Source organism: Xenopus laevis, chromosome 7S, assembly GCF_017654675.1.
Source record: "Xenopus laevis strain J_2021 chromosome 7S, Xenopus_laevis_v10.1, whole genome shotgun sequence".
Taxonomy (NCBI): domain Eukaryota; kingdom Metazoa; phylum Chordata; class Amphibia; order Anura; family Pipidae; genus Xenopus; species Xenopus laevis.
The window spans coordinates 109,290,244-109,305,349 of record NC_054384.1 but is presented as its reverse complement, the minus strand read 5'-3'; the positions used below and the strand labels follow the sequence as shown (position 1 = coordinate 109,305,349).

At 40.2% G+C, this 15,106-nt stretch overlaps 1 protein-coding gene across 1 annotated transcript in view; it reads right to left on the bottom strand.

The window, feature by feature from the left end:
* XB5897453.S (provisional ortholog of Fc fragment of IgG binding protein S homeolog) overlaps positions 1 to 14,748 on the bottom strand; it is a 34,384-nt gene extending 19,636 nt beyond the window's left edge. Inside the window, exons 1-5 of the mRNA XM_018228368.2 lie at positions 14,696 to 14,748; positions 13,585 to 13,919; positions 7,649 to 8,537; positions 3,802 to 4,142; positions 1,313 to 1,886 (exon numbers count right to left, since the gene is read on the bottom strand). Coding sequence (XP_018083857.1) covers positions 1,313 to 1,886; positions 3,802 to 4,142; positions 7,649 to 8,537; positions 13,585 to 13,919; positions 14,696 to 14,747 — 2,191 coding nt within the window. The 5' untranslated portion in view covers position 14,748. The remainder of the gene's footprint in view (positions 1 to 1,312; positions 1,887 to 3,801; positions 4,143 to 7,648; positions 8,538 to 13,584; positions 13,920 to 14,695) is intronic.
* Between the last annotated feature and the right edge of the window lie 358 nt (positions 14,749 to 15,106).

Below are 15,106 nucleotides of genomic sequence, written 5' to 3'. Positions count from 1 at the left end.
CTACTTGGATTCTGCCTGGTCTTGTAGTGAGAGGACCAAGGGGGAAGTTCTGGGCAGGCAAGGGAACCAAACTTGAACTAGAGAAACAGGGAACAAGGAACGTGGTCGAAAGACCGAGTCGATACCAATCAGTCAGAGCAGTACAGAATCAGGAGTCAAGAACATAGTCTGGGACACAGGCCGGGTCAAAACCAACAGTATCGTGGTACAGTAACAGTTTTCAATAGTGATGGGCGAATTTGCGCTGTTTCGCCGAAAAATTCGCAAATTTAGTGCGAAATTCACGAAACGTCGAAAAATTCTTGTTTTTGACGCCGGCGCCCGTTTTTGACGCCGGTGCCCGTTTTTTCGATGGCGTCGCCCGTTTTTGACGCCAGCGTCCATTTTTTCGAGAAAATAATTTTTGACACCGGCGAATTTTTTACGCGAATTTTCGCGGGCGTTTCGCGAATTTATTCGCTGGCGGCGAATCGCGCAAATTCGCCGCAAATTTGCGCCTGGCAAATAAATTCGCCCATCACTAGTTTTCAAGAGTGATCAAACTAGGAATGGTCAGGAACAGGCTAGGTCAAGAACAAATAAGACAGGCTAAAATTGGGCAATTTAGCAATAAAACGTTGGGCAATGAGTGGTAGGTCAAGGACCCTTTAAATATTTGAATTTCGCCCCATGTGTGATGATGATGCATGCTGAAAATAAAAAGGACGCATACGGCAAACTGGAGGAAGTGGCGGCTGTTGTGGGCGTCCCTGCAGGGAGCGTGTAGTGCCACTACTGCACCACTGGACCACCAGGTACCCTTGCAGTAGGTCTGGGACATTTTTTAGCTTAAGGATTACAAATGAATCTGCAAGCTTCAAGGAACCAAACTTTTTGGAAAGGTAGCAAAAGCCATTACTAGAGGGAAAGATAATTAAGGGATTCCATGTTGCCAATACTGAAGACAAAAATGCTACATGTGCTCACGTGTGTAATGGTGGGGACACTCCAGTGAAATTGTCTATTCTGTCGGCAACAAAGTGCCCAAAAATACCTTTTCATTCACATGAATTGAATTCACATGTAAAATACGTAAGGGAAAGAGAAAAGCCTCAGCGTGTTCAGCTATTATGCAATACCTTAAATAAAGCTCTCCTGGTTAATATCCTGAGAGGACAGAAGGAACCAAGTAAAGGGCAAGGTTTAGGGTTAGGACCAGAGACTAATATAAATGATTTATTGTAATTACACATTGACATGTTTTGGGACAAACTAACATCCCTAACAATGTCATGTCCAAGAATATAATAATAAGGTTTGTTTATTCACTTACTGCATCCTGTAGCATTTCTCCATTCAAACACTTCGATATTCTCCCTTCGGCAGGTATCGCTGTAAGTCTTTAGGGTTTGACACAAGATCTGCTGGAAGCCGTCATTTAGGCAGAGGTCATAGATGCAGTTGTCCAAGTAAATTCTTGGCTCGATTGTTGCATGGCACAATCTAAAGGGCCCATCTTCCCTTAAAGCAATTAAACCACACAAGGACACGTCACCATATTTCTGCTTATCTGATGGAGAACATTTTTTGCATGGCCCATGACAATCATCCCAGCATGTACTGGAACTGCTGCTTTGCACCTTCCACAGTTTTGCATACTCAATAGGATCTAGAGAGACACGGTCTTCGGAGAGGAGGTCATCTCCAGGGATATCATTGAAATTGCCACACAAGCCACAAACATTCTCAGAGTAGCTACTTGGGAGGTAAATTTTGAAGAGCATGTTCCAGTCATAGAATGTTCTTAGTCCAAAATCAGTATCAAGAACAAGTAAGGATCCGCTCTGGTACAGCTTCAGATTTCCATCCTGCAGTGTGATTGGAAGCTGGACCCTCTGGTTATTCACCTACAATAAATGAGGTGCATCAGACTGTTTAATGTCCCTGTATTGGAATTTAGCGTAACATAATTGCCTCACAATGGGAAAACATTTTATGACTCCCAATGCTGTCCTGTTCTATTACTAAACTTTGTTTTGCTCTATTGCTAAAAGGCATTTTTCAAAATGATCCATTATATTTACCTGTACAGCTACTTCTAGGATAGAATTCCATAACTCTATATTCCTCAGATTAAACCACCTTTCTACTAACCTTGAGATGCTACTGACTTTTGAGATGTGCTCGTGTATAAGGAACCAGATGGTTTACTGTAAGGTTCCATGTATCTCATGGTGATTAAACCCCTCCCATATCACCTTTTCTCTGGTGTAAACATTGCCAAACTAGCCAGCCTAAAGCTGACCATGCACATGGTGAAATAAAGTACAGACATATATAGGGGCCTGCATGAATAATATATTGGTAAGAACTGGGACATCCATCAAGAGAGCAGTCCTGTCTGAGGAACAGCCTGGGATGAAATAGACATAGATCCACTCCTTTGGTGGCCTTTTTTGGCAATCAATGAGCCGATCTTTACCTATCAGCTTAGCCAAGACCTTCTATAAACGTTAGGGGTCATATGATCCCATTATCCTCATTTGCCAATCATGGCAGATCAAGTAAACATCTCCTTATTTGGCACCCACTCCAAATAACCATAGCTCAAGCTTTACTGGAATCTCCCATGGTCTTTATTATTATTATTATTAACATGTATTTATATAGCGCTAACATATTGCGTAGCACTGTAAAGTAAATGTGATTGTCTTTATTAGCAATGCTGTCACTCAGTGGAATGTCCCTAGTCTCCTAATGCCCCATTTCTGTACTTAAATTGACCAGTTTTGAAAATACTACATAAGCGCAAACCTCTCATGGGTCCTGAAACTACTTTGGCCTTCATGTTTGCATTTCCCAAAATACCACATTACTGACAATTTGTCGTTATCCTGCATTTCCCTCTTAATTGAATGGATTGCCATATAGATACATATCTCAAACATGCTTCGATGTACTAAGCCGAAATTCGCCTTTTCAGTTGCGCCATGATGTACGGCATTAGCATAATGACAAAAGTAGACAATGTAACATGTGTGCACGTTTCTCAAGCATATTTTCAGCTTTTCTACTTAAAGGGATACTGTCATGGGAAAAAATTTTTTTTTCAAAATGAATCAGTTAATAGTGCTGCTCCAGCAGAATTCTGCACTGAAATCCATTTCTCAAAAGAGCAAACAGATTTTTTTATATTCAATTTTGAAATCTGACATGGGGCTAGACATTTTGTCAATTTCCCAGCTGCCCCTGGTCATGTGACTTGTGCCTGCACTTTAGGAGAGAAATACTTTCTGGCAGGCTGCTGTTTTTCCTTCTCAATGTCACTGAATGTGTCTCAGTGGGACCTGGATTTTACTATTGAGTGTTGTTCTTAGATCTACGAAGCAGCTGGTATCTTGTGTTAGGGAGCTGCTATCTGGTTACCTTCCCATTGTTCTGTTGTTTGGCTGCTGGGGGGGAAATGGAGGGGTGATATCACTCCAACTTGCAGTACAGCAGTAAAGAGTGATTGAAGTTCATCAGAGCACAAGTCACATGACCAGGGGCAGCTGGGAAATTGACAAAATGTCTAGCCCCATGTCAGATTTCAAAATTGAATATAAAAAAATCTGTTTGCTCTTTTGAGAAATGGATTTCAGTGCAGAATTCTGCTGGAGCAGCACTATTAACTGATGCATTTTGAAAAAAATGTTTTTTCCCATGACAGTATTCCTTTAACCAACAACATGCATGAGTTCCCTCATACGGATTTCATCACATCTTTCCAGTATTTCTGATAGTGTTCTGTAATGGTATATTTGGTCCCTTGATCATACTCACCCTAACTACGCCAATTTCTGCCCTATAGCTGGAAATATTGTATCCGTAGACCTGGATGAGAGCGTTGCTAATGTAGGACACAAGAGAAGAGCCTCTGTTCTCATTGGTCGTCTCTATGTTGAAAGGCGGTAAGTCTGGATCTGTTCCGCAGGTCTTGGCCATTGTGTATGAACATGTTCCTTGAAAATCGTAGTTTTTTGAATCGAAAGTGTGGTAATGCGGGTCGCCCCACGCCCAGCACACGGCTTCACTGTTTGCAATACACAATGCTTGCCCATGTACGATTTTGCAGGTCTCAGATTTTCTACATTTAAGGCGACTGCATGATTGCCTGGTTGACCCTAAAATAAATATGAAGGCAAAACAAATTCACTAAAATGGGGAGAGCACCCTATATATTCAGAGGAGGAAATTATTTTTTTGTGAGCGTTTTTGTGTATAGAAGCCTGAACCAATGTGCAAGTGAAATATTTAAAGGGATACTGTCATGGGAAAAAAATTTTTTTCAAAATTAATTAGTTAATAGAGCTGCTCCAGCAAAATTCTGCACTGAAATCCATTTCTCAAAAGAGCAAACAGATTTGCTTTATATTCAATTTTGAAATCTGACATGGGGCTAGACATTTTGTCAATTTCCCAGCTGCCCCTGGTCATGTGACTTGTGCCTGCACTTTAGGAGAGAAATGCTTTCTGGCAGGCTGCTGTTTTTCCTTCTCAATGTAACTGAATGTGTCTCAGTGAGACATGGATTTTACTATTGAGTGTTGTTCTTAGATCTACCAGGCAGCTGTTATCTTGTGTTAGGGAGCTGCTATCTGGTTACCTTCCCATTGTTCTGTTGTTAGGCTGCTGGGGGGGGGGAAAGGGAGGGGGGTGATATCACTCTAACTTGCAGTACAGCAGTAAAGAGTGATTGAAGTTTATCAGAGCACAAGTCACATGACTTGGGGCAGCTGGGAAATTGACAATATGTCTAGCCCCATGTCAGATTTCAAAATTGAATATAAAAAAAATCTGTTTGCTCTTTTGAGAAATGGATTTCAGTGCAGAATTCTGCTGGAGCAGCACTATTAACTGATTCATTTTGAAAAAAAATGTTTTTTCCCATTACAGTATCCCTTTAAGAGCATAATTTGGAAGTAACAATGCTTACAATGTTGTAGGCTCTTTTGAATGTACATCATTCAAGTTGCATGTTGGTCCTTCATGAAATCTACAGTTGATTTAGTACAAGGTGCTACTAGTGCCATGTCAGCTCACGTTGCAATACCCACTATTCATTGATATAAATGGGAGCCATATTGATGCCTATTACAGTTACCAGTTAAATCTCCAATTAAAGATTAGAGATGTCGCGAACTGTTCGCCGGCGAACTTGTTCGCGCGAACATCGGGTGTTCGCGCTCGCCGGAAGTTCGCGAACGTCGCGCGACGTTCGCCATTTTGGGTTCGCCATTGTTGGCGCTTTTTTTTGCCCTCTCACCCCAGACCAGCAGGTACATGGCAGCCAATCAGGAAGCTCTCCCCTGGACCACTCCCCTTCCCTATAAAAACCGAAGCCCTGCAGCGTTTTTTCACTCTGCCTGTGTGTGCTGAAGAGATAGTGTAGGGAGAGAGCTGCTGCCTGTTAGTGATTTCAGGGACAGTTGAAAGTTTGCTGGCTAGTAATCGTTTTGATACTGCTCTGTTATTGGAGGGACAGAAGTCTGCAGGGGTTTGAGGGACATTTAAGCTTAGGTAGCTTTGCTGGCTAGTAATCTACCTTCTACTGCAGTGCTCTGTATGTAGCTGCAGTGGGCAGCTGTCCTGCTTTCTGATCTCATCTGCTGACTGCTGCAATAACAGTAGTCCTTGTAAGGACTGCTTTTATTTATTTTTTTGTTGTTTTACTACTACTACTACTACTACTATAAGAGCCCAGTGCTATTAGTCTAGCAGTGTTGGGGAGTGGGACTGGTGTGCTAATCTGCTGCTCCTAGTAGTTCAGCAGCACCAACTTTAATTTTTTTTTTTTAATATTCATTTTTTTTTATTTTACTTTTTTTATTTTACTACCGCTGTAGTAGTGTATAAGTTGACCTTTTAGGCATTATTTGCCCTGTAGGCATTATTTGCACCACTGTTTTCTTCAACCCGCCATCGAGCTGTGTGACCTTGTTCACATTCTGTCTAAATATCCATAATATTACCGTCTCCAGAAAAAACACCGGAGTCACTTTTTTCAAGCAGCCATAATATATTTTACGTAATCCGTATCCACCGCTGTAGTAGTGTATACGTTGACCTTGCAGGCATTATTTGCACACTGTTTTCTTCAACCCGCCATCTAGCTGGTGTGACCTTGTTCACATTCTGTCTAAATATCCATAATATTACCGTCTCCAGAAAAAACACCGGAGTGACTTTTCAGTGCGGCCAAAAAAACTGGGCAAACAATGCCTACAAGGTCAACGACGTTGACCTTGTAGGCATTGTTTGCCCAGTTTTTTTGGCCGCAGCCACTGAAGCACAGAGGCCAGAAAAAATATGCCATATAAATGCTGAAAATAGTCATTTTTTGCCATACGTTGACTCAACGTATATGGCAAAAAATTACTATTTTCAGCATTTATATGGCATATTTTTTCTGGCAACTGTGCTTCAGTGGCTGCGACCAAAAAAACTGGGCAAACAATGCCTACAAGGTCAACGTATGGCAAAAAATGACTATTTTCAGCATTTATATGGCATATTTTTTCTGGCAACTGTGCTTCAGTGGCTGCAACCAAAAAAACTGGGCAAACAATGTCTACAAGGTCAACGTATGGCGAAAAATTACTATTTTCAGCATTTATATGGCATATTTTTTATGGCAACTGTGCTTCAGTGGCTGCGTCCAAAAAAACTGGGCAAACAATGCCTACAAGGTCAACGTATGGCAGTTGTTTAAAGAGAACAGTAGATTACTAGCCAGCAAAGCTACCTAAGCTAAAATGTCCCTCAAATCCCTGCAGACTTCTGTCCCTCCAATACAGAGCAGTATCAAGCAGATTACTAGCCAGCAAACTTTCAACTGTCCCTGAAATCACTAACAGCTCTCCCCCTACACTATCTCTTCCAAGCACACACAGGCAGATTTTTCAGATACATTTTTGCCCTTGATCCCCCTCTGGCATGCCACTGTCCAGGTCGTTGCACCCTTTAAACAACTTTAAAATCATTTTTCTGGCCAGAAATGTCTTTTCTAGATGTTAAAGTTCGCCTTCCCATTGAAGTCTATGGGGTTCGCGAACCGTTCGCGAACCGTTCGCGAACCGCTCGCATTTTTGCGCAAGTTCGCGAATATGTTCGCGAACTTTTTTTCCGACGTTCGCTACATCCCTATTAAAGATGCATACATTTGTTAGATCCTATATTACGAAGGTTGGGAGGTGGGATCTGAAGGGACTAATCGATTGGAAGGTACAGGGGGCATCAAAAGAAATGGGTGTCAATATTATTTGGCCCAGCTCTGCTATCCAGTTTGTAAAGTGTTAAACATTGATATAAGTATAGCAAATAATAATGTGTCATAAGGAGGCTGTCAGTGAAATCAACAACATCAAGAGACTGGCAGGTTGCTCATCTATCATTTATGTTCAAATTCCAAAATTTAAAAGGGGGGTCCCATTATTCCTGCATTGCCAATGTCTCCTTTTTTAAAAAAAAATGTTGGCCATAAATAAGAAATCCAACAATCCAAACAAGCCCTTGGCTCAACTTCATCTATCACTGTGAAGCCAATACCCTGGGTAACCAAGGCACAAAGTGATGCAAAATCTACTGGTGGAATTGTGTTACTATTCATTGCAAATTGCCCTACACTTACCCCCAACACATGTAGCAACCTCTCCATAGACATTTGTTGGAGAAACTCCAACCACGATGAGCCCAAAAGTGTTATTTTTACTTTCAACCATATAATTTTCATCATTAGAATCCAGCTGGAGACTTCCCCATGAGTACTCGGTTCCCTCGATTTTTTGCCAATTGGGGCTCTTCAGAGGTTGTTTATCCGTGGTAATTAATTGCATTGATGATGTCTTTGCTACGGCGTAGGCGAGATTGTTGGGTGTGTCTTTGCCTACAGCTTGGTAGGAAGTACAGAATGATGTTACATCGGGTACACCCAGTAGGAAGGTGTCAAATACTCTTGTGTCTTTTCTACCCCCTGCTGAGAATAAAAAGACCTGGATGCCTTCTGTTGAGCTTATATAAATTGGTGCATCTGACTTGAGCTCAATTTCAAGGACCTCTCCTTCAAGCAGTTTATGGGTTTCCTTCTCGTCCTCAATCTGATATGTCAAAAGGGTTTTTTGTGAAGCCGTCACATAAACCAGGTCATAAGATGTCTTATAAGCAATAGGTGCAATTAGGTAAGTGCTTCCCCATACCGGCACAGGCTGGAGTTGCTCGTAGACGTGGCTGCACTTGGTCTGCAGAGTCGCACATGAATGGCCACTCAGGACGGCCACTGGCTTAACTGAGACAACTTTGGTGCCAGATAGGTCATCTTCACTCTGAAGTAACACCGATTCAAAAGATTCAAGGGTCAGGGAAAGTTTGCTCCCTTTCCTATACTGTCGATTTTGGTAGGTAACCGACCCAGTAAGGGATATCGTTACTGCCGTTGGTTCTTTAGTAACTACAGCAAACTCTTTGTAGGAACCCGTTGGACCTCTTGGTGGTGTGAATATATAATACTCAGTACCTAGTTCCTAGGATTAGAAAAAGAGAAAGATACCGTAAAATAAGAAAATGAAGAGAAAGGTTTAGGAATGACATGTACATTATTCTGCATTGTTTTTTAAACATTCCAGTGATGGGGGTCTCTGGACCTATTTTAGGTTTCTACGATGTACAGTCAATATCCTAATTGGGCTCCCTGTTTCTTATACATTTAAATTTCTCACCTTAATTCACATTAAGGCATGAGAAAGCTCAGGCTATTAATACTCCGTCTTTCTTCCCTCACTGGTTCCTAGGTTTCTATGGTTACTATCCCAATTGTTGTACCTATTCACTAACTGCTTGGGATTAGTGATGTGTGGGTTGACCCAAAACTTGTGGTGAATTGCATGTTTATTACCAGTTGGGTGGATTCAGGTTGAAATTCGGGCAGCCATTGTGGGATAGAGTTAGGTGCAAGTCGGACTTGAATGGCTGCCCCCATGGCTACAGAGCAGCTTGTTGATATAAACTATAGTAGTACTTATCTGTTATCTACTCTGTATCCTGTGCTTGAATGGCTGCCCCCATGGCTACACAGCAGCTTGTTTATATAAACTATAATAGTACTTATCTGTTATCTACTGTGTATCCTGTGCTTGAATGCCTGCCCCCATGGCTACACAGCAGCTTGTTTATATAAACTATAGTAGTACTTATCTGTTATCTACTGTGTATCCTGTGCTTGAATGGCTGCCCCCATGGCTACACAGCAGCTTGTTTATATAAACTATAGTAGTACTTATCTATTATCTACTGTGTATCCTGTGCTTGAATGGCTGCCCCCATGGCTACACAGCAGCTTGTTTATATAAACTATAGTAGTACTTATCTGTTATCTACTGTGTATCCTGTGCTTTAATGGCTGCCCCCATGGCTACACAGCAGCTTGTTTATATAAACTATAGTAGTACTTATCTGTTATCTACTGTGTATCCTGTGCTTGAATGGCTGCCCCCATGGCTACACAGCAGCTTGTTTATATAAACTATAGTAGTACTTATCTGTTATCTACTGTGTATCCTGTGCTTGAATGCCTGCCCCCATGGCTACACAGTGGATTGTTTATATAAACTATAGTAGTACTTATCTGTTATCTACTGTGTATCCTGTGCTTGAATGGCTGCCCCCATGGCTACACAGCAGCTTGTTTATATAAACTATAGTAGTACTTATCTGTTATCTACTGTGTATCCTGTGCTTGAATGGCTGCCCCCATGGCTACACAACAGCTTGTTTATATAAACTATAGTAGTACTTATCTGTTATCTACTGTGTATCCTGTGCTTGAATGGCTGCCCCCATGGCTACACAGTAGATTGTTTATATAAACGATATAAACCACACCGGAACGCAACCTCCGGATCTTTTTCACGATTTTACACTGTTTCATCGATTTCACGATCTTCGCGATCTAGCGGATCATGAAGTACCGGCAAGGTGCAGGTTTTCACGATTTCGTTGTTTGAAGTAAAAGCAGTGTAAAATCGTGAAAAAGATCCGGAGGTTGCGTTCCGCTATGGAACACACGCACTGAAACGGACTGAGCGCCATCCTGAATCTTCGTGAAACGGACACCTACCGAGCGGTGAAATCGTAAAACTGGCTTGAGATTATTGAGAGTTCAAACCCGGCTGTGCCCTCGAGGAAAAACCGGAACAGAGAATCTGGTGAGATCAATCCAATTACTTTTGGGGGGCTCTTACAGCTGGCAAAGAGGAGGGAGTGGGGGACGCCCCAATACCTCTCTTTGGAAATTGGCAATCTTGGAATCTGCCTGTTAATCCACTAAGAAAAGCACCCTGTGTATTTCACTGCTTCACCATATGGGAAAGTTCTGATCTATATCCCTAATTTGAAATGACTTTTCTATCTTGCTGAACTGTAACTCACAGCTCTTTTTGTCTACAAGCATACACCACAACCAAGGAACAGTTACTATATTAATTATAGAAAGATCGGTTACCCATCTGGATTCTATCAGCAATTGTTTTTATGCACATTTATTAATAATTTATTCATTGTGTTTCCTGGCGGCCAGTTTTTTATAGAATTAGATGTATGCAATAAATTGTATATATTTTTTAAACATTCTGGTCTCTTAATCCACCTTCTATTTGTTTATATATATATATTTATTTATTTGTTCCTTATATTAGACCTTTAACCCATGTCTACAGATTTGCTATTCGCTATTTCATATTTATTACTGCTTCTTTTGATTATCTTTGTCTTGGCCAAATATAACAGGGTTTGAAACAAAACGATTAATGACTTTTATGGGCTAATTTCTGTCACTCATTTTTCTGATTCGGTTTTATGACACCGGCTTTTAATTGCATTTTGTAATTTGTCCTATAGGTGGCGCTGTTATTGTCTGTATAAAAGAGCAACTCACATCCATCTCGTTTAGCCTATGATTACAGGGTGTTCCCGAAATGCGTTAGACGTCCCATGCAATTTATAAATTTAATAAATAGTATTCTGCGCCAGTCTAGGTTTTCAAGTTTTCTATGTTGCAGTCGAGGAGCTCTGCATGATTGTGAGCTCACTTGGTCCTCATTAAACTCTCCGGAGCACTTTTGCAGGGGATTTTTGGGTGAGTCTGTACCCTGCTATTATACTAACAGTATGTTTATTTTTTTGGTGTAACTGTTCCTTAAATATACTAGTTTTGATTGAAAGATACTAAGGGGCATATGTATCAAGGGTCAAATTTCAAATTAAAAAAACTTCGAAATTCGAATTCAAAAAGGCCAACCGAAATAATTTTTTTTTGGTGAAATAGGTCCATTTTTGATCAAGTAGGCCCGAATTCGGACTAATTCGAATCGTACAAATTGAAGGAATAGCGCATTTCCCAAAAAAAACTTTTTAAAGGTCACCAATTGACTCCAAATAGGTCATAGGAGGTCCCCTGTAGGCTAAAACAGCAATTCGGCAGGTTTTAGATGGCGAATGGGCGACGTTGAATTTTTAAAGAGACAGTACATGATAAATTTCATTATTCGAATAGAATTTGGACTATTCCCTAGTCGAAGTACACAAAAAATAGCTTGAAATTCGAATTTTTCTCATTTGGAAATTCACCTCGACCTTGGATAAATCTGCCCCTACATGATAGATTTCGTTATTCGAATTGCCGAATTTTTGTCAAATTCGAATTGAATTTGGACTATTCCCTAGTCGAAGTACACAAAAAATGGCTCGAAATTCGAATTTTTTTCATTCAAAAATTCACCTCGACCTTTGATAAATCTGCCCTTAAGTTGATTGAAAGAAGTAAAGTCCACAACATACGAGACATTTATCACTGCCAAAGCTCAAAATATAAACGACATCCTTTTCGTAATTCTAAACCAAATTCAAAGAAGTTAAACGACACAAACCAAAAACAATTGGAAAACCTAAAACACCTTCTATATTAATTGAACCTGACATATAGCTGTAGAGTAGCTGTCAAACACCATCCATAATTAATTAAAGTATTGTTCTTAGAAACAGCGTTGCTTCTGCCATATCCTCCTGCATAGAAGCTCTTAAATCTGATTTCATTATTTTCAGTGCTTGTATTTAAAGTTATTAGGGGGCATATTTATCAAGGGTCGCATTTCGAATTTGAAGAAACGTTGAAATTCGAATTCAAAAAGATCAACCGAAATGAAGTCTAAGTTTTTTTTTTTTGCTTAATAGGTCCGTTTTGGATCGAATAGGTCTGTATTTGGCCTAATTAAAATCGTACGAATCAAAGGTTTATCGCATTCGATCGAATTTGATTCAAAGTCTTTCCTTAAAAAAAAACCTTCGATTTCTCAAAGTCCACCAATTGACTCCAAATAGGTTCTAGAAGGTCCCCTATAGGCTAAAACAGCAATTCGGCAGGTTTTAGATGGCGACTGGTCGAAGTTGAATTTTTAAAGAGACAGTACGTGAAAAATTTAGATATTCAAATTTTCGAATTTTTATCAAATTCAAATCGAATTTGGACTATTCCCTAGTCGAATGTACACAATAAACAGTTCGAAATTCTAATTTTTTTAATTCTAAAATTCACCTCGCCCGTTGATAAATCTGCCCCTTGGTGTCGGAACATTTTTGGCAACTCCGACTCCAGATACCCAAAATTGCTTTAGACTCTGACTCCACATCTCTGATTTAATAAGAGTTGTAATGTTTAAACTAGGTCTAAGAATCTGTAACAATCCATTAGACATTTGCTTTTGATGGGTGGGCAGCAAACATTGCTTGGTGATTGGTTGCTATGGGTTACTAGACCTGGTGAAAATTTTATAAAGCATTTCACAATTACCTATGTATTTCAATGGTTACTGCCCCAACTCAGGAGTCCATTAGCTAATCGACTGATAAATATCCCATGTTATTTTCAATACAGGCATAGGATCCCTTATCCGGAAACCTGATATCCAGAAAGCTCCGAATTATGGAATGGCTGTCTCCCATAGACTCCATTTTATCCAAATAATCCAAATTTTTTTTTGTTTAATAATAAAACAGTAGCTTGTACCCGAGCCCAACTAAGATATAATTAATCCTTATTGGAATCAAAATCAGCCTATTGGCTTTATTTAATGTTTAAATTAATTTCTAGTAGACTTAAGGCATGAAGACCCAAATTACGGAAAGATCCGTTATCCGGAAAACCCCAGGTCCCGAGCATTCTGGATAACAGGTCCCATACCTGTATTACATAGTGTTCGGGGAGCACTGTGCCTAATGCAGGACCTTTTTTCTGTTTTTTATATATATATATGTTTGCTGGCTCATCTGGAAGCCCATGTTCTAACTGCCTAAGAAAGATCAGAGTTCCAAATGTCTTTCCTACTGTCTTTTGCCCTTGGAATAAATGTTGCAATTGATTGGTTCTTGACCTGGTTGCCAACAAAATAATCCAGAATATATATATATATATATATATATATATATATATATAGAGGAACCAACGGCTTTTTGGAAAGATTGAAAAAAAGTGAAGAACCTGGACATTTTCAGAGAACGACAGAAGAAGACTATAGTTACCTCAACTGGATAGAGTGATGCCGTGTCGGAGGTTCCTCTCTTGATGTTCCGAGAGATGACGGACACGGGATTGTCCGATATCACAATTACCGAATAGTGAAAAGAGATGCCTGGTTGTGCCTGTATTTTATTTGGCAATGCAACTGTGGTCTCTTCTCCTTTATCCAGTGGAACAACTTTTTTAAAGTTGTATTTATTGACTCTAACAGTAACGGTGGTAGAGGGGGAATGGGCAGTGATAATCAGCTGGAGGTCTGGGTAGCCAGTCTGGTAGTTGGTGTTCTGGATAAAGACGGTGACAAATTCTTTTCCTGGGACACCAGCCATGCAAAGGCCTGTAATAGAGAACAGTAGCCATTCAAGAAACATAAGGTCCAAAGACTTGCGACCAATGTATGTGATGCCACCAATATCAGCCATACACTGGTACTGGTATTTGTGAGATCAACTGTTGCCTTGATTACATCAATCACCATCATGAAACCAGATTGTTAATTAAATGAGTGATCATTAACATCTAACAGGCAAGGTTTGCTTCAATTCAGAGACATGTTGAGAAGTTTTTGTTGTCCTTGACTAGTGATGAGCGAATTTCTCCCATTTCGCTTCGACGAGAAATTTGCGAATTTCCCGCAAAATTCGCGAAATGGCAAAAAATTTGTGAAGCGTGAATTTTGACGCAGGCATCAAAATAATTTTTTCCCCCAGCGACAATTCTGATGCCCATTAAGGTCAATGGGCGCCTAGAATTGTCGCCGGCGTCAGAAATTTATTCACCGTGAATTTGTGCCTGACGAATAAATTCACCCTTCACTATCCTTGACATGCTCCGTAGTTCCTGCCATTATTAAAGCAATTTATAAAAAAAACATTTTTTACGGTTGAAGAGAGAAAATACAATTTGGAAGTATTATTTGCTCTGAAATGAAGTAAGGTATGAGTTTGAAATGGTCTTGCAATTAGTGATGTAACAATGGAGAAGAAAGACTCTGTCTTCCTTCATGAAGACCCATAGCTCCTCCCATACTGCAATCTGCTCCGACCATTATTGTTGTGTAAGATTTTACTTTACTAACGAGGTAGGTTTATACAGACCATATCTGATACTTACTGAATCCCAGACTCAGCAGGAAGAAGAAGCGCAGACTGGACTTCACCCCCATTTCTGAAATAAACACAAAACAACAAATATGTTAAAGGGGCTCTTGTTCCAAGAGTATCACTCATGTATTATAAGGGATAATGTACCCCCTACTGTAAATGATAAGGATATTAGAAGTCACTGAGGGGTTGTTCTGTGACCATATAAAGGCACAAGGCTGCAGGCTGAGTTATACAGGGAACTCTGAGTATCACTCATGTATTATAAGGGATAATGTACCCCTACTGTAAATGATAAGGATATTAGAAGTCACTGAGGGGTTGTTCTGTGACCATATAAAGACACAAGGCTGCAGGCTGAGTTATACAGGGAACTCTGAGTATCACTCATGTATTATAAGGGATAATGTACCCCCTACTG